This window comes from Ranitomeya imitator, chromosome 1 (genome assembly GCF_032444005.1).
Source record: "Ranitomeya imitator isolate aRanImi1 chromosome 1, aRanImi1.pri, whole genome shotgun sequence".
In the NCBI taxonomy this organism is placed as follows: domain Eukaryota; kingdom Metazoa; phylum Chordata; class Amphibia; order Anura; family Dendrobatidae; genus Ranitomeya; species Ranitomeya imitator.
The window spans coordinates 550544470-550566444 of record NC_091282.1 but is presented as its reverse complement, the minus strand read 5'-3'; the positions used below and the strand labels follow the sequence as shown (position 1 = coordinate 550566444).

Genomic DNA, 21975 nt, shown 5'->3' with positions numbered 1-21975 from the left:
AAGCCACCTCCCTCCCTGCAGGACCCGGATCCGCGGCCATCTTGGATCCGGGACCTGGAGCAGGGAGGGAGGGCGGCAAGACCCTCGCAGCAACGTGATCACATCGCGTTGCTGCGGGGGGCTCAGGGAAGCCCGCAGGGAGCCCCCCTCCCTGCGCGGTGCTTCCCTGCACCGCCGGCACATCGCGATCATCTTTGATCGCGGTGTGCCGGGGGTTAATGTGCCGGGGGCGGTCCGTGACCGCTCCTGGCACATAGTGCCGGATGTCAGCTGCGATAGGCAGCTGACACCCGGCCGCGATCGGCGCCGCTCCCCCCGTGAGCGCTGCCGATCGCATATGACGTACTATTGCGTCCTTGGGAAGTAGGGCCCACCCCCCATGGACGCAATAGTACGTCTGATGGCAGAAAGGGGTTAAAAGAGAAAAAAAATCCCAAAATATGACCATCCCCTTTAACCCCTATACCGTCCGATGCCGGCTCCCCTGCTTTGATGCAGGGCTCCGCGGTGAGCCCGCACCAAAGCCGGGACATGTCAGCTGTTTTGAACAGCTGACATGTGCCCGTAATAGGCGCGGGCAGAATCGCGATCTGCCCGCACCTATTAACTAGTTAAATGCCGCTGTCAAACGCAGACAGCGGCATTTAACTACCGCTTCCGGCCGGGCGGCCGGAAATGACGTCATCGCCGACCCCCGTCACATGATCGGGGGTCGGCGATGCTTGTATATTGTAACCATAGAGGTCCTTGAGACCTCTATGGTTACTGATTGCCCGTCGCTGTGAGCGCCACCCTGTGGTCGGCGCTCACAGCACACGTGCAATTCTGCTACATAGCAGCGATCAGCAGATCGCTGCTATGTAGCAGAGCCGATCGGGTTGTGCCTGCTTCTAGCCTCTCATGGAGGCTATTGAAGCATGGCAAAAGTTAAAAAAAAAAGTTAAAAAAATGCGAAAAAAATAACAAAAAACATAAAAGTTTAAATCACCCCCCTTTCGCCCCAATCAAAATAAATCAATAAAAAAAATATCAAATCTACGCATATTTGGTATCGCCGCGATCAGAATCGCCCGATCTATCAAATAAAAAAAAGTATTAACCTGATCGCTAAACAGCGTAGCGGGAAAAAAACTCGAAACGCCAGAATTACGTTTTTTTGGTCGCCGCGACATTGCATTAAAATGCAATAACGGGCGATCAAAAGAACGTATCTGCACTGAAATGCTATCATTAAAAACGTCATCTCGGCACGCAAAAAATAAGCCCTCAACCGACCCCAGATGATGAAAAATGGAGACGCTACGAGTATCGGAAAATGGCGCAATTTTTTTATTTTTTTTTTTAGCAAAGTTTGGAATTTTTTTTCACCACTTAGATAAAAAATAACCTAGTCATGTTAGGTGTCTATGAACTCGTACTGACCTGGAGAATCATAATGGCAGGTCATTTTTAGCATTTAGTGAACCTAGCAAAAAAGCCAAACAAAAAACAAGTGTGGGACTGCACTTTTTTTGCATTTTCACCGCACTTGGAATTTTTTTCCCGTTTTCTAGTACACGACATGCTAAAACCAATTATGTTGTTCAAAAGTACAACTCGTCCCGCAAAAAATAAGCCCTCACATGGCCAAATTGACGGAAAAATAAAAAAGTTATGGCTCTGGGAAGGAGGGGAGCAAAAAACGAACACGGAAAAACGAAAAATCCCCCGGTCATGAAGGAGTTAACAGCAATATTTTACTACACGCATTACCCTTGTTCAGCAAGCTCATAAAAGAGAAGCTGTTGTGACCTTTAACCCCTTAGTGACCAAACCATTTTTTACCATTCTGACCACTATCAATTTATGAGGTTATAGCTCTGGAACGCTTCAACGGATCCCACTGATTCTGAGATTGTTTTTCATGACATATTGTACTTCATGCTAGTGGTAAACTTTCTTCAATATACACTACCGTTCAAAAGTTTAGGGTCACTTCGAAATTTCCTTATTTTTGAAAGAAAATCACAGTTTTTTCCAATGAAGCTAACATTAAATGATTCAGAAATACACTTAATACATTGTTAATGTGGTAAACGACTATTCTAGCTGCAAACGTCTGGTTTGTAATGCAATATCTTCATAGGTGTATAGAGGCCCATTTCCAATAACCATCACTTCAGTGTTCTTATGGTACTTTCTGTTTGCTAACTGTGTAAGAAGGCTAATGGATGGGTAGAATACCCTTAAAAACCCTTGTGCAAGTATGTTAGCACAGCTGAAAATAGTTTGGCTGGTTAGAGAACCTATAAACCTGACCTTCCTTTGAGCTAGTTGAGAATCTAGAGCATTACATTTGTTGGTTCCATTAAACTCTCAAAATGGACAGAAAAAAAAGAACTTTCATGTGAAACTCGACAGTCTATTCTTGTTCTTAGAAAGAAGTGAAGGCTATTCCATCCGAGAAATTGCCAAGAAACTGAAGATTTCCTACAACAGTGTGTACTACTCCCTTCAGAGGAGAGCACAAATAGGCTCTAACCGGAGTATAAAGAGAAGTGAGAGGCCCCGCCACACAACTGAGCAACAAGACAAGTACATTTGAGTCTGTAGTTTGAGAAATCGATGCCTCACAGGTTCTCAACTGGCAGCTTCATTAAATAGTACACTCAAAATGCCAGTGTCAACGTCTACAGTGAAGAGGCAACTCCAGGATGCTGGCCTACGGGGCAGAGTGGCAAACAAAAAGCCATATCTGAGACTGGCCAATAGAAGGAAAAGATTAATATGGGCAAAAGAACACAGACATTGGAAAGAGAAAAATTGGGAAAAGGTGTTATGGACAGACAAATCCAAGTTTGAGGTGTTTGGATCACACAGAAGAACATTTGTGAGATGTAGAACAACTGAAAAGATGCTGGAAGAGTGCCTGACGCCATCTGTCAAGCATGGTGGAGGTATTATGATGGTCTGGGGTTGCTTTGGTGCTGGTAAAGTGGGAGATTTGTACAAGGTAAAAGGGATTTTGAATAAGGAAGGCTATCACTCCATTTTGCAGTGCCATGCCATACCCTGCGGACAGCGCTTGATTGGAGCCAATTTCATCCTACAACAGGGCAATGACCCAAAGCACACCACCAAATTATGCAAAAACTATTTAGGGAAGAAGCAGGCAGCTGGTATTCTATCTGTAATGGAGTGGCCAGTGCAGTCACCAGAACTCAACCCCATTGAGCTGTTATGGGAGCAGCTTGACTGTATGGTACGCAAAAAGTGCCCATCAAGCCAAACCAACTTGTGGGAGGGGCTTCTGGAAGCATGGGGTGAAATTTCTCCAGATTACCTCAGCAAATTAACTGCTAGAATGCCAAAGGTCTGCAGTGCTGTAATTGCTGCAAAGGGATCATTCTTTGACAAAAAGCAAAGTTTGAAGGAGAAAATTATTATTTCACATAAAAATCTTTTTTTCGAACCTTGTCAATGTCTGGACTAGATTTTCAATTCATTTGGCAACTCATTTGATTAATAAAAGTATGAGTTTTCATGGAAAACACAAAATTGTCTGGGTGACCCTAAACTTTTGAACGGTAGTGTAACTTGCATTTATTTTTGAAAAAAAACAGAAATTTTGCAAAAATGTAGAAAATTTAGCAATTTTCAAACTTTTAATTTTTGTGCCCTTAAATTAAAAAGTTGTGTCAATCAAAATAATAACCTTTCCCACATGTAATAATAATAATAATAATTTTTATTTTCATATAGTGCTAACATATTCTGCAATGCTTTACAGTTTGCACACATTATCATCACTGTCCCGGATGAGGCTCACAATATAAATTCCATATCAGTATGTCTTTGGAGTGTGGGAGGAAACCGGAGTACCCAGAGGAAACCCACGCAAAAACACGGGGAGAACATACAAACTCTGTCTACTTTACATCAGCACAATTTTGGAACCATAATTATTTTTGGTAGGACGTTACACGAGTTAAAAGTTCACCAGCGATTTCTCATTTTTCCAACAAAATTTACAAAAAGATTTTTTTTAGGGAGCACCTCATGTTTGAAGGGTCAATGTGACAGAAAATATCCAAAAGTGACACCATTCTAAAAACTGCACCCCGCAATGTGCTCAAAATTACATTCAAGAAGTGTATTAAACCTTCAGGTGCTTCATGAGAACTAAAGCAACGTGGAAGGAAAAAATGAACATTTAAGATTTTTCACAAAAAATTTACTTTAGACCAAAACTTTATTTTCACAAAGGTATCAGGAGAAAATGGACCACAAAATTTGTTATACAATTTATCCTGAATACATGGATACCCCATATGTGGGGGAAAGCCACTGTGTAGCTCCATGGCAGAGCTCAGAAGGGAGGGAGCACAGTTTGACTTTTTGAATGCAAAATTGGCTGGAACCAATGTTGGGCATCATGTTGTGTTTGGAGACCCCCTGATGTACCAAAACAGTGGAAACCCCCAATTCAAACTCCAACCCTAACACAGCCTAATCCCAACCCCAACTCCAATACATCCCTAATCCCAACCCTATCCACAACCCTAAACCCAGCACCACAACCATAACCTCAACACCTCAACTGTAACTCCAACTGTAACTCCAACACAACCCTAACCCAACGCTAACCCCAACACCATCCGTAACCCAACACAACCCTAACCCCAACACAACCCTAACCCCAACACCACAATCGTAACCTCAAAACCACAACTGTAACCTCAACCATAACCCTAATACAACCCTAACCAAGCCCTTACCCCAACACAAGCCTAACCCAACACAACCGTAACCCCAACACCTGAACTGTAACTCCAACTGTAACCCCAACACAACCCTAACCCAACCCTAACCCCAACACCATCCGTAACCCAACACAACCCTAACCCCAACACAACCCTAACCCCAACACCACAATTGTAACCTCAAAACCACAACTGTAACCTCAACCATAACCCCAACACAACCCTAACCAAGCACCAACCCCAAGCCCCACCCTAGCCCCAATTCTAACCCTAGCCCAACCTTAACCCTAGTTCTAACCCCAATCTTACCCTTAGCCCTAAACCTAACCCTAGCCCATCCCTAACACTAGCTCTAACCCTAACTCTAGCTCCAGGCTTAACCCTAAACCAACCCAAACCCTACCTCTAACCCCAACCGTAACCCTAACCTTAGACCCAACCCTAACCCTATCTGCAAAGAATGAAAGAAATAAAAAAAATATTTTATTATTTTTACCTAACTAAGGGGGTGACAAAGGGGTGTCTGATTTACTATTTTTTTTTATTTTGATCACTGTGATAGGGTCTATCAAAGTTATCAAAATGAACCAATAGGAAAAATCTCCTATTGTTGCTGGGTTCCGGCCGGCAGATCTTGGCGGGCGCATTACGTATGCGCTCGCCATTTTCTTCCAGGAAGAAGATGCGGACAGCTGCTATACACTTATTTCTCAGCGCTGTTAAAATGTTGCGCTGATGAATAAGTACCTTTTAATTGCCGCTGTTAAAAAGCGTATCGGCGGTCGTTAAGGGGTTAAGCTGGTTCCCCAAGGCTGAGCTAGCTACTTTATATATGTCTCTATGAAGCACTTTGCTCAGGTTGGGAGACCTGGCAGTAGGGCCGCGTCTTCCAATGTGAAATTGACCTTAATCTGAAGCACTGCTTTAGTTGTCTACATGGTATGCTCATCTGTCACTTGTTCTGAGTCACAGGCAAATATAGCTGAAATAGCTCTGGGAATACCGCTCATTAAAGGGAACCTGTCACCCCGTTTTTTCAGTAGGAGATAAAAATACCGTTAAATAGGACCTGAGCTATGCTTTACAATAGGGTATTTTTTGTCCCCTGATTCCCTACCTATGCTGCCGAAATACCTTACAAAAGTGTCCTTTTTCGCCTGTCAATCAGGCTGGTCAGGTCGGATGGGCGTGGTCACAGCGCTGTTTCTCCCCCACATCTTGCTTATGTTCCCGTTGGTGGCGTAGTGCTTCTCGCATGCGCAAGTGCCGAATGCACTGCGCAGCTGTAGAAAAAGAGCGCGCTCGCCGCTATTCAGCGGTTTCTCGGTGGGCGCGGCCATCTTCCTGAGGCCGCGCGTGTGCAGATGGAGTCTCCTGCTTCCCGGGGCTTCAGGAAAATGGCCGCGGGATGCCGCGCGTGCGCAGATGGACATTGCGGCGGCCATTTTCTTGAAGCCGAGTTCGAAGTCACTTGTTTGGTATCTACAAACGTACAATGACCTGGAGAATCATAATGGCAGATCAGTTTTAGCATTCGGTGAACATGGTAAAAACAACCACCAAAAAACAATTATAGTATTCCACTTTTTTTTGCAATTTCATCACATTTTTTATTTTTTTCCCTATTTTCCAGTACACTATTTGGTAAAACCAATCATATCCTTCAAAAGTAAAACTCAGCCCACAAAAAACAAGCCTTCACATGGCTATATTGATGGAAAAATAAAAAGTGGGTATATTTGATTGGGAAACATTTTATTTACTATCATATGCAAATTGCCTCTTCAGAGAAAAAGAGGACTTAAACTCCATAGCGCCACCTGTTGGAAGTAGCGATCCTACAAGTCACAATCAACCCTTGAACGAGTCATGCAATATGACAAGCCAGAGATGGTATGTCACTCTCCATAAGGAGAAACGATACCCCTTAGACCCCATTTACTATCATGACAGTATAATTATTAGAAGCGGAAATTGGTCTGTGCTCGCACTTCAGTAAGAAGGAACATAAACCAGCTCACCCGTGATTCAGCAACCAAACCTCGGGAGCACGGACCCGCTGTGTCCAGGCGTGCAAGATCCAGAAAAAGAAAGAAATGTCCAGCTTCACCGAGTCCGTAAAAAAGCTTTTTCTTTATTAACAAACTTTGAACATGGAGGATACATGGAGGTCATGATTAAGGGAGCCTAGTCTCCAGAAACGCGTTGAGATTCTTGCCCATATGGTTGTGCTGAAGTCTGTATCCTCCATGTTCAAAGTTTGTTAATAAAGAAAAAGCTTTTTTACGGACTCGGTGAAGCTGGACATTTCTTTCTTTTTCTGGAGCTCGCACTTCAGTGCATGGACTGGACGCCAATCTCCTGGCCCGCATCCTCATACATGCTGTTAGACTGCTGAGTTCAACTCAGAAGATTTGCGGCCAGTCCATGCACTGCGGTCCAAGCGCAGACCGATATCCACTGACAGCTTCCATAAATGAACAGAAAACAGAATACAATAATCTGCAATCAGAAAAACAGATTATAAAAAAGTCAGTCAAGTTTCAATTATGTTAAAAAATGTATGTGACACATTCCCTTAAGGAAAAAGAAAAATATACCTAAAAAGAGTATTGAGTATTTTAACAAATGTTTAATAGGTTAGGCCAGGTTCACATTGCATTAAATCAGCCCGTTCAACGCATAGCGTTGACAGGCTGCGTTAACGCTATAGCATACACGCCATCGCGTTATGCTATACCGCTAGTGCAGATGATTAATCTGTGCTAGTGGTGACGGAGCCTCAGACGTTGCAGCCCGCGTCCGAGGCTCCGTCACTGAATGACGGCACATCGCTAGTACATGCCGATTATGGCATGTGTTGGCAATGCGCCCGCTAATAGGATTAATGGCAGAATTAATGGGCTGCGTTACACTGCATTATGCTGGGGGGGTAACGCAGTCCATCTAATGGACTGCATTAACGCAATGTGAACCCAGCCTTAGAGTAGAAAGCACCCGGCCAAAAGAGTCTACCTTGTTGTGGTGGCGGCTTAAAAAATCTTTTGGCAAAAACAAAAGCTGATGGCAATGTATGTGATCTGGGAACTGTTAATGTGTGGTTGGTGAGGACGTGGTGCAGAAGTGCAGTTTTTCCAAGAGTGGGCGGTGGGACTGGGGAAGGTTTGAGGGGTGGAAACGGAGCTGGGGTGGAGCCTGGGCAGAGTCACCCGAAGGAGGGCTCGAAAATTTGGACAGTATGGAACCTTGAAATTCCTAGTGGCAGCCCTGGACGAAGGACTTACTCAATGTTTTCTGTCTTGTGCTCATCTTTTCCCATTTTGTCTTCTGATAACGAAGATTTCTGGAAATGGTATCATACATCTCATTATAGAAAATACCTTTCAAACCAGGATAAAAAAAAGTTAAGCAATCGTTTGGAAATTTATAGCATTCCCAATTTTGTTTTGGCCCCAAAGCTGCTGGCTAGTATTTTCCATAGGTTCCTCACTATAGTCCCTGCCTAAGGAGCTCTATAAACCTGACTCATCTGTGGCAGAGAGCAGAATGCACACGGTTTAGTCTTAGATCCCACATGGAAGTCATATGCTTTTTATGTGTATTAGAGTGAAATGTGTAGTAATAACAATCATTTCCTTACCTCGTAGGCGAGCCTCAACCGTGCTCTCACAGCCCCTGCCTGCACATGGGGACCTGTCAGTCTAATGGGAGCACATATAGCTGCATGTGTAATAAGGGTTACACTGGAGAAAATTGTGAAATTGGTAAGTATGATGCTGGGTTGTATCATTAGTTTAAATAATGCATGTGCTATTTACTTATTTATGCTTGCTAAGCAGCTAAACTAAGTAATGTTCCTGTCAAACACCTAGAACAGATTACGGCTGTTAATAATTTCTGAACTTGAGTGCTGGCAATTAGAAAATATTTTGGAAGCTTTACATAAAGGGAATCTTGTTATATAATCTAAGAGCAGCATGACGTAGGGGCTGAGAATCCGATTTCAGTGATGTGTCACTTACTAGGCTGTGTGTTGATTTAATAAAATCATTGTTTAATCAGCAGGAGATTATCACTATAAGACTAATTGTCTTGTGCCTGTTAGTCAGCTGTTCTGTGTAACCCGCCCTCACCACTGAGTAGCAGCTTTTAGTCAATGTATAGTATAGAAAGGAAGCTGTGGCATAGGTGGGGTAATGCAGGGCTCAGTATTTGAGCACTGCTAGATCTGAAACAGAGGAAACAGTGATTGTATCAAAATGATAGTAAGTGAAACATCATTGGAATCAGGGTCTCAGCCCCTACATAATGCTGCTCTAAGATTATGTAGCAAAAAATCTGGTGTCATATTCCTTTTAAAAGCTTCACATATTAGGCCTCATCAATATTATGGCTCTGCTCATGCTCCAAGTTGTTATACAGCACCCTTTGAAATCTATCAGGCTCTAATGTTTCTGTAAAATTTCATACAGAGGCACACAACGATGTTCTGTTTTCTCAGTAGCTGGTCCCATTAGTATGGCTTTTGCATGAGAATATCCCTTTAATAGAGTGCTGCAAAGAGGCATCATATGGCAGCATGAGTTGTGTGTACACAGCTGTGCATGCTATGTGCATGAGGCCTCAGTCCTACATGTTCCTCAGCATGATCTACTAAACGCCTCAGACAAGGTACCTGTCACGGTTCCACCCCTCAGTGTGTCTGGGATGCTGTTACTGACAGCTTGGCCATCCAATCTGGTACAGAGGCATGCTGAGCTGTCAGTGTGTTGATTGACAGCTCGACTATACAATCTGAGACTGGGAGGAGTCGGCTGTCTCCAAGTGCTCATTATTCCAGGTGATTGCCATGCTACTTAACTGAGCTGTTACTCCCAGACCTCTGCCAGACGTGCATTCAGCTAGTGAGGTTTGTGCTGCCTGTGCCTTGAGTTCTGTACTCTTGATCTTTTGTTACCTGACCTTGGACTTCATCTGTTTAACCCCTTCTGCTCTGACATTCGAAGATTACCTGATCACGCTTTTGTCTCGTTATTCTGTTTATGACGTAACCTGCTGGCTTCTGAACTTGGACTCCTTGACCATTCTGACTCACGGCTTGGCCAAAAAAAGTGACTGGCATCACAGTACCACATGCAGTCATTGTCACAAGGGTATTTTCACTTACGCTACCCATTGATAATGGCAGCAAATATTGTATGCGTAACTTAGAATGGGAAAATATGAAATGGTGCTAAAATTAAGAGGTGCAGCTATTCTGTCTATAATCCTATTGGAGGGTTGAGAAAGCCGCATACAAAAGTGTACTGACTAGGTTCAGATAAAACGTCCGTCCTTCATGTGAATCGCAGGAAAGACAGGATGGTAGAGAAGCACTATACATAATAGATTCTTACTAAAAACTGGCACGTGAAATTTACAATATGTAATGAAGTGGCTAAAGACGTGTCTAATGGGATTAAATACCTAGATTGTTACAAAGGGCATACTAAGCTTTGCACGGGCAGTTCCCACATATTCCAGCTTTCATGGAATAGCATCACATATTGTACTGACTTACTGCATGGATATGCAGATCAGTATCAAAAAGATAGATGCTTCAGGTCCTTATTGACCAATTCAAAACATCATTTTTTACCAGATTTGAGGAGTATAAGCTTGTCTATCAATCATGGATTATAATAACAAACGGACCAATAGTAGAAAAACGTATCTCCTGACAACAAGAATGCCCTACCTGTGCCTCTCATCACATAAGATTGCAAAAGTGCCTAGTGCATAAGTAAACATTTATGGGTAATTTAAGTGCCAAGTGCTTAAATCATTTGCATGATGCAAATGAGATTCTTATATTCACTAATAAATGAACTATAAAAAAACAATGCTAGCTAATAAAAAGGTACATAGAGAAATAAAGGACAACAAAAAAAGTAGTAGCAGCAAAATACATAACAACTGAGTAAAGGGAGACTTAATCTGAAGTGAAAGCCCCGTATCAAAGTGCTTATATATAGAAGATGAAGAGAGTACGTAGGAATTGATATATGACCTGCACAAGCAGTCCTGAGCCCCAACGCGCGTTTCGTGTTAGCTTCTTCCTGGGGGATGTGTCTGTCAAAGTATCGATGCTGAATCTATTTATAGCCCTGCTTTTATGTGGTGGCAGCAATATAATAATGGCACTCGCATCAGTGCACAGGGGTGCAGCGTCAGTACAGATCGGCGTCCCACGTCACTGATCCACACCTCCCATCCGAAGCGTCAGGATGGGGGCAGAGTCAGAGACACTATGGACGCATTACCATGGTGATGCAATCATCCTGACACCGACAGAGCGCACTCACTGCGGGGAAAACCGGATGTGCTTGATTACTCTGGGCACCGCAGAGATGAAAATTACATAATTGTCAAGGAGTGAAGTCAAAACTTTTTAATAGGTATCTACATACTAAAGGGGCATTAAAAAATACATCCATTATGTGCATATTATGTTTATGGCTCTAAACTATATCCTTATTATATGATGATATTAGGGTATTGATTGCATAACATTGATATACCAAACTAAATAAGTGCATGATACGTGTTTGTTTATCATAGAGAAAGGGTAAAACCTATATTTTACCATTATGTGCACATTGTAATTATACTCATTATATGATGATATGAAAGAATTGATAAGCAACACTAAAATGCCTGGTTAAACAAATAAATATTGTTAGTGTTAGTATTGACACATGCATACTCTGGGTTTTCACAGATATTGATGAGTGTTTGTCCAACCCCTGCCAGAATGGAGGGACCTGCATTGATGAAGTAAACTCCTTCCTTTGCCTGTGTTTGCCAAGTTATGGAGGAAGCACATGTGGAAAAGGTAATTATTATGACAAAAGAATTGTAGAAACCAAAATACTGTATAAGTCTTTTGCTAAAGCGAGATATTGATTGGAGATGAGCGAGCACTAAAATGTTTAGATGCTCGTTATTCAAACCGAGCAATTCCTAATGCTCGGATGCTCATTTCGAGTAACAAGTATAATAGAAATCAATAGGAAACTCAAGCATTTTTTCAGCAGACCTTACAAGGAAGTCTGGGAGGCAGTGAAAATGTTGAAATGGATGGAAAAAGTGCTCAATGGAAGGAGAACAGGTTGGGAAGAACCCTTGAAGCATCTCTGACTCCCAGATCGCTGCTGAGAACAATGGTGTCATACGTTTACTCCACTTTAAGGACTGATAATAAAACATTCAAAATCAGAGAGAAATTGTTTAGTGGAAAAAAAAGTTAAGAAACATTCTTTCCTGCATAATGACTTTTATATAAGGCAACATTTAAGAAGGATTTAAAAAAATACTAATTTAAGTAAACCAAAATTGAATTTTGTATTAAAAAATGGAAATTTCAGTGTATTGAAGGAAGCAAGAACTGCTAAATATAAGGGACTCTTATACACCCTCTATTAGACATAAATGAGGGCCTCATACAAATTATGTTCAAATTGTCATGTAGTGGTACTCCTAGACTCATAAAGACTATGCAAGTGCAAAGCCTGCCAAAAATTAGAAGCAACATCCATACACCCTTGAAGGCACCAACTGTAGTGCCTCATTCAAGTATTGTGAACAAAGTTTAGTTATGGTACTCCTACATAAAAGCTCTGCACAGTACAAATCCTGCCAAGAATTACAAACAGGGTCATCCATACACCCTTGAAGGCACCAACTGGAGTGCCTCATTCACATATTAGGAAAGTGTGGTTGTGGTACTTCTACACTCATAAAGGCTCTGACTACAGTGTAAAGCCAGAAAACAATAAGGAGAGTTATCCATAGACCCCTGAAGGCACCAACTGGAGTGCCTCACAAAATATTAAGAAAGTCTAGTTGTGATACTTCTACACTCATAAAGGCTCTGCACATAGTGCAAAGGGCCAAATATAAATTATAAGGATGGTCATCCATGCTCTCTCGAAGGCACCAACTTGAGTGCCTCTTAAAAAAATTAGAAAATGTAGATGTGGTACTTCTACTCTCATTAAAGCTTTGCACAGAGTACAAAGACAGAAAACAATTATAAGAAGGGTAATCCATATATCCTTGAGGGCAACAACTGGATGGCCTCATTCAAATATTATAGATTAAAAATACTTTATCTGCTACTGTCATCTGGTGGTGTGAAAAAAGTCAGGTCTTATCCAGGCTTTGTTTTTATCAGAATGAGCCTGTCAGCATTTTCTGTTTACAGGCAAGAGTGCATGTCGGTTATGAACCCCCCCCCCCCGCCAACACTAAAAACTCACTCAGACAAGATGCTAGCAGCACCATAGGCATGAAGGGACAGCCTATGCCAGGCATCCTGCTTTGATACCCAATAGTTGAAGGTCGCAGAGGAATTAGGGATTACGCTGGTTTTGTTGGCCAGGTATTGCTTGACCATCTTTAAAAACTTTTCCCTCCTTGTCAAAAATACACTGCTATCAGGGCATGCTAGCTGGGAGGTTTTCATGAAATTGGCCTAGGCCTTTGATTATGTACCCCTGCCTCTGCTGTACCTGTTGTGTGTCTCCCCGCCTCTCCTCCTTGGTTGGACAAGGAAGCTTTCCCCCAGTCACTAGCGTTGTCTGATGGGAATTTTTTCAACATATTTTCCACAATGGCCTTCTGGTATAGCACAATTTTAATAGGCCTCTCTGCCTCAGGAGGGAGAGATGCAAGGTTCTCCTTAGCTCCCTACAGCCAACACTTCCTGGTCTCCACCATGATGACGACTCTCCATTTCCTCCTCCCTCTCTTTCTCCTCATTCCCCTCCTCAGCTGATCCACGTAGGAGAAACGGGACAAAACTTGTGTGGGTACTAACCTTTTAGCAACCAGCTTCTGGTTATCCTCCCCCTCCTCAGCCTCCACCTTGCCATTGTTACCCAATCCTTGCTGAGCACATGAGATGAGGCTGGGCTAGGTAGTATCTCCCTGTCTCTGAACTTCCTCCATCTCCACCTGGTCTGCATGCAAAGCTTCATGTTTAATTGTCAGCAGCAAGCACAAAAGTGGGATCGTTGCGCCTATTATGGCATCATCGCCTCTCACCATCTTTGTGGAGTCCTCATAGTCTTGTAGAACCACATAAATGTCAGACATCCATGGCCACTCTTCAGTTGTTATGTGCGGAGGCTGACCAGAATACCGATGGGTATATTGGAGCAGGCATTGAACAACTGGCCTCTGCTGCTCACAAAGCCTTGCCAGAATGTGCAGTGTGGAGTTCCAGTGTGCAGTCACATCACACACCAGTCGGTGAGCTGGCACTTCTGTGCACTGCTGTAGCACTGCCAGAGCAGCAACAACTGTAGCTTACTTACAGAAATTGGCATTGGTGCAGCATACCTTGACCAGAAGCTCAGGCAATTCTAGGTATGTTTTCAGAAACTGCTGAACTACCAAGTTGAGTACGTGGGCCAAGCATGGTATGTATGTGAGCTTGCCAAGCTTCACAGCTCCACAGGTTATAGCCATTATCACACACGACCATACCTAGTTTGAGGTTCAGCGGCAAAAAACACGGATCTGTCTGGTGTGTTATTCCTTTCAATAACTCTGCTGCAGTGTGCAGTTTATGTCCTAGACAAATTAGCTTCAGCAGAGCCTGTTGCCGCTTCGCTGAGGTGGTGCTGCAGAATTTTCAGCTTCCAGCTGTTGGGGATGTTGTGCTCTGAGATAACACATCAGATATGGAGGATGAGGAGGAGCAGGAGGGAGTGCAGGAACTGGTGTAGGATGTGGAGGAAACCCTGACAGAAGTAGGGCCAGCAATGCTTGATACCGGTAGAAAATGTGCGGTGCCAAGGTGAGACTTTGCCCCAGCCTCCACAATGTTCACCCAGTGTTCCATCAGGAAAATGTACCATCCCTGGCCACCAGTGCTTGTCCACGTGTCGGTTGTTAAGTGAACAATTCCAGTAAGTGCGTTGGTAAGGGCATGGGCGATGTTCCTGGACATGTGCTGGTACAAGGCGGAGACCCCACACTGCTGAGAAATAGTGATGGCTGTGGACCAAGTTCCAAGGGAAGGCTGCTGCCATGAGTCAGCTGAAATCCTTCATGTCTAAAAGCCTAAACAGCAACATATCCATGGCAAGCAGCCTGGAAATGTGCTCATTTAGCCTTTGGGCCTGGGAGCGTGCCGCTGAGATCTTTTTTTTTTCATGTGAAGGCCTGAGGTAAGAATAGCTGAACGCTGGGCTGGAACAAGGATTTGGAAGGGCCTGATGATGGTTCCACAGAATGTGCAAGGACAGGTGCAGGGCATTTGTGCCAGTGTCATGGACAGGAAATTGACAAGCACCCAGCTCAGGTGAAGAGGCATTGGTGTCACACACTGGCACCAATCATGGACCCAGGCATTAGGACCACCAAGTAAGGCATTTAAATGACATGTGCCTGATCATGCTGGTGGTGGTTAGGCTCTTAGTGGTCAAGCCCCTGCTCATCTTAGCATGGCACAGGTTGCAAATGACTGTTTGTCTCAGAACTCTCTTTAAAAAATGTCTCAGACTGGGGAACATCTAACTCTTTGCCAGAGAAATTCACTAGTGTCAGTTTCCCACCTTCTCCCTCTTGTTACCCCACTGCCCCTTCATGCCTGTTTTGGTGCTGCCAATCCCTACACCTCAGCAATACCAGCCTCAATCTGCATGTCAGATTCCCAGGTTGGGTTAGTGACTTCGTCATCCACCACCTCGTCTTCAACCGCTGCACCCTGGTTCTCCTGACTTGGTGACTTAACAGCAACCTGACTTATCAGCAACTATGTCTCATCATTATCTACCTCCTTAGACAAAATTTGCCATTCCCCACCATCATCTTCTTGTGACCGTTGCTGCTCTTTAGTGCATCACTAAACAGCATGTTCTCCTGTCCCTCTAGAAACATGCAGGGTGAGAGGCCACAATCCAGAAATGATGATGTAAACAGCTCCTCGGAGTGTGGGATCACTGGTCTCCCGGGATTTGACATGGTGGGAGGAAGGAGTGGCAGGGTGAGGATTAAGTGATTCAGAATCTTGGGTGTTGAGACTGGATTGTGTGGAAGACTAGGTGGTGCTGGTAAGCCTGAAGGAATTATCTGCTATCCAACTGACCACCTGTTCACACTGCTGTGGCTTCAAAAATGGTGTCCGTAGGGCTCCCTACAAAGTGGGACAGGAAACTGTGTCATGGATGGGCATGTCCTTGTGCACCAGCAACATTCACCGTCACACCTGCCCCACGTCCTCACCATCTGCGTGCACCATCATCAGCACTTCCACTTCCCATCCCTTACCGAATGCCTTACACATTTTGTAATTGCTAGGCCTTTGGACACCAAGTTTCCTTGATTAATTGAAACTACATTTTTAAAAAAAATTTGTCAGCTGTGGTAAACCAAACTGTTTTTAAAAATGTCAAACCACCTTAACTTCACACAAAACCCATTAAACTGTATGGATGACAATAGTCAATTTTTGGAACAAAAACTGTAGAAGGCCAAGCGGTTTTTAAAAATGTCACACCACCGTAATTTCACACCAAGCATGTTAAACTGTATGGATAACAATACAGTCAGTATTTTCACCCTCCCCCCAAAATAGTGGCCATTTGCAGCAGCTATATATTTAGCAGCACACTGCAAAGCCCTAAGCCCTGTCTAAAGGCTTCATTCAGCCACTCTCCATGCACCAGCTGCTAAATGCGGAATGTATGAATGTTGCGCATAGAAACAGCAAAAGCACTAGATTAGCCCTTAGAAGGATGTTATTACGATGATTCGGCTTCAGCACCAGTACTAACACTACAGCACTCTGATTCTTTATATAGTGTGCACACACAGGCCTGGACAACTACTCTCATCCTCCAATAAGAGCTGTCACTGAGCTTTGCAATGGCATCAGTATGCCGAGCGTGGCGGCACCGATCCTTTTATAACCACTGATGAGGTAATGCGGTCAACCAATCACATTAATGCCACTATCAAGATGGCTACGTCATTACAGTGACTGGCAGGCAATCCCTTCATGTTTATAGGCTGTGTAACTGGTGCCAAACATGCTGGGTGGGAATTTGAGCAGCTACCATCTTTTGGTTTCATTGATAACATATTTATACAACTATGTGACATATAGAGCTAAGTAAACTGACACATGAGGTGACAATGTAGCATATGGTGGAGTGGAGAATATGTCTTTGTATCTTTATTTTGGGAGCATCGGGCAAAGTTCAAATTTGTTTCTCTGTGTGTTTTTCTCAGGAAATTCTGCTAATTTAGTGTATCTTGTTATGCTTGGGGTCTTTATAGACCTCAGTGCTTGATTAACATGATATGTAAAAATTAAATTATCAGGGATACAATATTTGTCAGGACTTTCTTAGTCCTAAAAATTCCTGATATCACAGGCCGGGAAGGTCACGAGTACCTCCCGGCGTGATCTTTATAGCGAACCGCTCTCTGCTGCCCCTAACATCTGGACAATTACACGATTGGCCAACGATCAACAGAGAAGGCTGCAGCCTGTTCACACCATTAGGCAGATAAATGGAAAATTAACGGTGAGTGTATGGTATATACACCTCCGGATTCCAACACATGGAATATGTGTATGTACCCCAGTATGCTCACAGCTAGCTCTCAGATACCCCCAGACTACTCGCTGCCACCACTAATCTGTTTCAGTTGATTAGACACCGTTTACGGTAGCTACTGTATCAGTTCGAGGCGTAGTTTACAGGACAGAAGGAACAGGACTATTAAATTTTACATTTAATCCAAAGTGAGGAAGTGTTTGTGAAAAATATACAAAAGATTTTACAAGGGGGACAAAACAATACAGCATAAACAGTTACATAAAATAAAAGGGATTAACAGGAGAACGTACTACACCGATCGCAGAGGGATTCAGTTTAGCCGAAGGAGAGCGCTTCGATTTGGCTGTTGATAAACAGGGCTCCTGCATACATAAGTACATGATATGCAGCTCTCTGCACAAAGACTGATGATAATTGATTTTTTATCAGACCCCGAGTCCCACCCACACTCCTCATAGTTTGATTGCAGAAGGTCGAGACTGATGTCATCTTTTGTATCGGGATTTTAGCTACGCTAGGAGACCAAATATGGCCTAGCTGCTGGTGGTTATGTGGCCCCTATTGGTTTGGGGCTTTTTAGTGGGGGTTATAATTATGAGAAAATATGTTTATTTTTGGCCTAGTTATTCTGGTGCCAACAATGTATGTCTCATTAATATTTGATGTATAGAAAATCCAATATTCCATATTTTATCCTGGAGACGTACTGTCTGCTCTCTCATTGTATTACCTTGACCATGGTTAGTTGTAAAGGGTTAGATGTTCTTTTATACAGACCCTAATAAAGGTACCTTCACACATAACGATTTCGTTAACGATATCGTTGCTTTTTGTGACGTAGCAACGATATCGTTAACTAAATCGTTACGCGTGACAGCGACCAACGATCAGGCCCCTGCGGGGAGATCGTTGGTCGTGGGGAATAATCAGGACCTTTTTTTGGTCACTGATCACCCGCTGTCATCGCTGGATCGGCGTGTGTAACGCCGATCCAGCGATGTGTTCACTGGTAACCAGGGTAAATATCAGGTTACTAAGCGCAGGGCCACGCTTAGAAACCCGATATTTACCCTGGTTACCATTGTAAAAGTAAAAAAAAAAAAACAATACATACTCACATTCCTGTCACGTCCCCCGGCGTCAGCTTCCCGCATTGACTGTGTCAGCACCGGCCGTAAAGCAGAGCATAGCGGTGACGTCACCACTCTGCTTTACGGCCGGCGCTTACACAGTGCAGGGAAGCTGACGCTGGGGGACGTGACAGGAATGTGAGTATGTACTGTTTTTTTTTTTTACTTTTACAATGGTAACCAGGGTAAATATCAGGTTACTAAGCACGGCCCTGCACTTAGTAACCCGATGTTTATCCTGGTTACCTGGGGACTTTGGCATCGTTGAAGACAGTTTCAACGATGCCGAAGTTGTTCCCCTGATCGTTGGTCGCTGAAGAGAGCTGTCTGTGTGACAGCTCCCCATTGACCACACAACGACTTACCAACGATCACGGCCAGGTCGTATCGCTGGTCGTGGTTGTTGGTAAACCGTTTAGTGTAACGGTACCTTGAAGACCTTTCCTATCTCTCTCTGTGGACAATAGACATCCTCCCTAGTCACCTGGACATAAAGAGGAATCCTCGCATTTTAATTCATTTGCTTCACATCTCTGTCACTGCCGTTTTACATAAAGACAGGTTTGATTGCTAGCTCCCATCTCCACAGGACAAATGGTTGATGAAATAAAAAAAGGGAGGGGAGATATGAGGGGCCTCAAGGATTTTTAATATTTTGTATGACATAAATAAATTGTTATGTTCACCTCTTCAGCCCCTCCACTACTCACTCCCAACGGAAATCATTATATTCACCGATTTTTCACCTCTTTGGTCCCTCCACTACTCATCGACACTTATCCAGTACTTGCAGAATCTCTTGATCCCCTGCCATTTTCATTGAAATGTTTGGGCCTTTCACACTGTGCCAGACTTCTGGGTGTCATGGTACCCAAGAAAGTTCTGAGCAGGTGCGCCGCAGTTCAAGCTTCATCATGATGTTACGATGTGCGCAATGACCTCATACAGTTCTGCACAAAACCTTCTTGGGCACAATGACACCTGGAACTCCAGCACAGTGCTAGAGGCCTGAAGAGTTCATCATAAGGGGTGGGGCATCAGAAAATGCAGCAAGGACTGGAGGTGGTGGTGGTGAATAGCCACTATTTTGCTGAATCTGCAAGGAATAGAATTAGAAAACATTTTGGCGAATTCAGATTTTTGTAAAATTCCAATAGAATTCAATGCCACTTGAATTTACTCGCTCACTGCTATCTGATATTAAAACACTGCTGTCATGGGTTTGATATATGAAAATTTCGTCCCTATAAACTTTTCAGAAAATGTAATAATAATGTTAGACTGTCCAAGTACAACTAATCTCTCCTTAGTGTAATGTGCTGTGTATTGAAAACTGGCATGATGGTTATATAGTTAATACTGTTGAAAGAAAACAAATCTGTAAAGTTCAACCAACGGATGGGAAAGGACAAAGGGAAAGGCCACAGGCACAACCACAATATTCCAGTACGCACCAAAAGAACTAATCTTTCCCACCTAATCCCAAATTGCTGACCCACTGGTCCAAACATTCAGAAAAGAAAGTCACCCATTTATATAAGAATTTAAGTTATTTTCTTCTAGCTCTTGCTCTAGTTGACATGGCCTATCTTAGTTTGACAAGAGTGGACATTCATTTAAATGTCCATCACGTAAGATTCCATTTTTCCTGCAGTGCATGGAGCTTCTACCTTTGATATCCGCTGATGAGCAGGATTTTTTGAAAATTCTGAAGAGCAGCTTATTTCTGTGGATCAACAGAGACAAACCGGTTTTAAAATAGACAGTTCCTTTAATTTCATATTATTCAAGTTGTTCCTATGGATTATATAGCACTCCAATATTCAGAGTAGACAAGCAAGGTAAGATACTAACTCTCCTTGCAAATAATGCCCTTGATCAGATTTGAACCCAGGACCCCAGTCTTGTCACCCATAGATATGATGTGACTGTGTGATCTTACTGCTTTCAGAAGTAGTCTTGTTATGGGTTTACCACGACAGAGAGGAGCCAGACTACCGCAGCGTGTGATTGCTCCAACTCCTATGCTGAATAGAAGCACTTCACCTTTTAAACAGTATAAATTTATTTTGCCAGTGCAGGTATTAATTTGCTTTGTTGGGAGCTAAGGCTCTCAGTTGAGCACTGTTACCCACTCCTATCCCCGATATAATCTGGGTTCTGACTAACACACATCATCAGAGCTAGCTTATGCTGCATGGCTGGGAGGATAGTAGCTGGTGATTATTGGAGTAGACGTTCGGTGGATTTATCTGTGACTGTTGCTTGGGTTTGTGAGTGTGATAATTCCCTTCTCCTACTTTGGTTTTACCCCATCCTCCACTCTTTGGTGCATACCTCTGTTATGTATGCCTGGTATTTTCCATTTCCCCTATCCATGTTTCCTTGTTTGTCTGGTTGATGTTCTGCGGTGCACTGCTATTCCCCTCTTCCCTGGGTAGAGGAATGGTACAGACGGAGGGCGGATTCAGGAGATAAGTTAAGGTAGTTACTTCACCTTCAGAAGTAACCCGGGAACAGTGCGATCTAGGGCGTTAGGGACAGGGAAGGAGCCCCTGGTCCCGGGTCAACTGGCAACAGAATAGTGACAGGTCTATTGAATGTGTAAATAAAATTGCAAGGCCTTTAATCTATTAATGCTCTGCTCAAAATTAAAAGGAATTTCCCGCTGTGTCCATGGTACTTCATGCATCTTTGTCTAATGAGGTGTTATAATAGTCATCTTTTTATAGCTGGTATAGAATGTAGAATATTAAGAGACCTATTAATATGGAATTGTTCTATTGATTGGTAATTCAAAATTTGAGTGACATTGACTTGATATCTAATCTAATTCCAAAATAAAAGAGTTGGTTAATTCAAAAATTAAAGGGGTTTTTCAATAATTTTAGAAAATGTTGTGGCCACATTACCAAAAAAGCAATATAGCCTCCTAGATACCTTACTTTGATTGTGCTATGGTTTCTTCAACATTATCTTGTGGCACCTTTTTGTTTTCGTGGTGCACTGCTAGTCTGCATTTTTTGCCTGCATTCAATTACCAGTCAGTTTAGTGCTGTTAGCTTAGCATTGAGGCACTGAAATGAGTATGCATGGAGACTGCAGAGGTATGCAAGTAAGTTTGAGCTTTTTTCCAGCAGATATTGCATGTGACATTAGCCAGAAAAGAGGACAGACATTGGAATGGACACAGAGCAAAAGAACACAGCTGCATGACTTGACTCACACTGTGACATCTAAATCCCGGGGCATTGTGAAAGCTAAATCCTGGGCTAGCTACATTCAAAAGTGCCTTTTTAACAGTATTCTTGATTTAAGCTTCTTTTTAAGTTCCTGGAAATCGCTTCAAAAAGAATATGTACCTTCTGTCTATAAACTGTTTTCATATAGTCTTTCAACCAATTATTTTTTTTATTTCCTACTTATTGTGCTCCTATATTTTTCCCATGATCATGGTACATTTGTGACCACTGCCAGTGATGCTAC

At 43.0% G+C, this 21975-nt stretch overlaps 1 protein-coding gene across 3 annotated transcripts in view; it reads left to right on the top strand.

Annotated features, from left to right (window-relative positions):
• NCAN (neurocan) overlaps positions 1 to 21975 on the top strand; it is a 380863-nt gene that overhangs the window by 314837 nt on the left and 44051 nt on the right. For all 3 annotated transcript variants that reach the window (XM_069767704.1, XM_069767701.1, XM_069767702.1), the window contains 2 exons: positions 8390 to 8506; positions 11503 to 11616. In XM_069767704.1, the coding sequence (XP_069623805.1) occupies positions 8390 to 8506; positions 11503 to 11616 (231 nt within the window). The remainder of the gene's footprint in view (positions 1 to 8389; positions 8507 to 11502; positions 11617 to 21975) is intronic.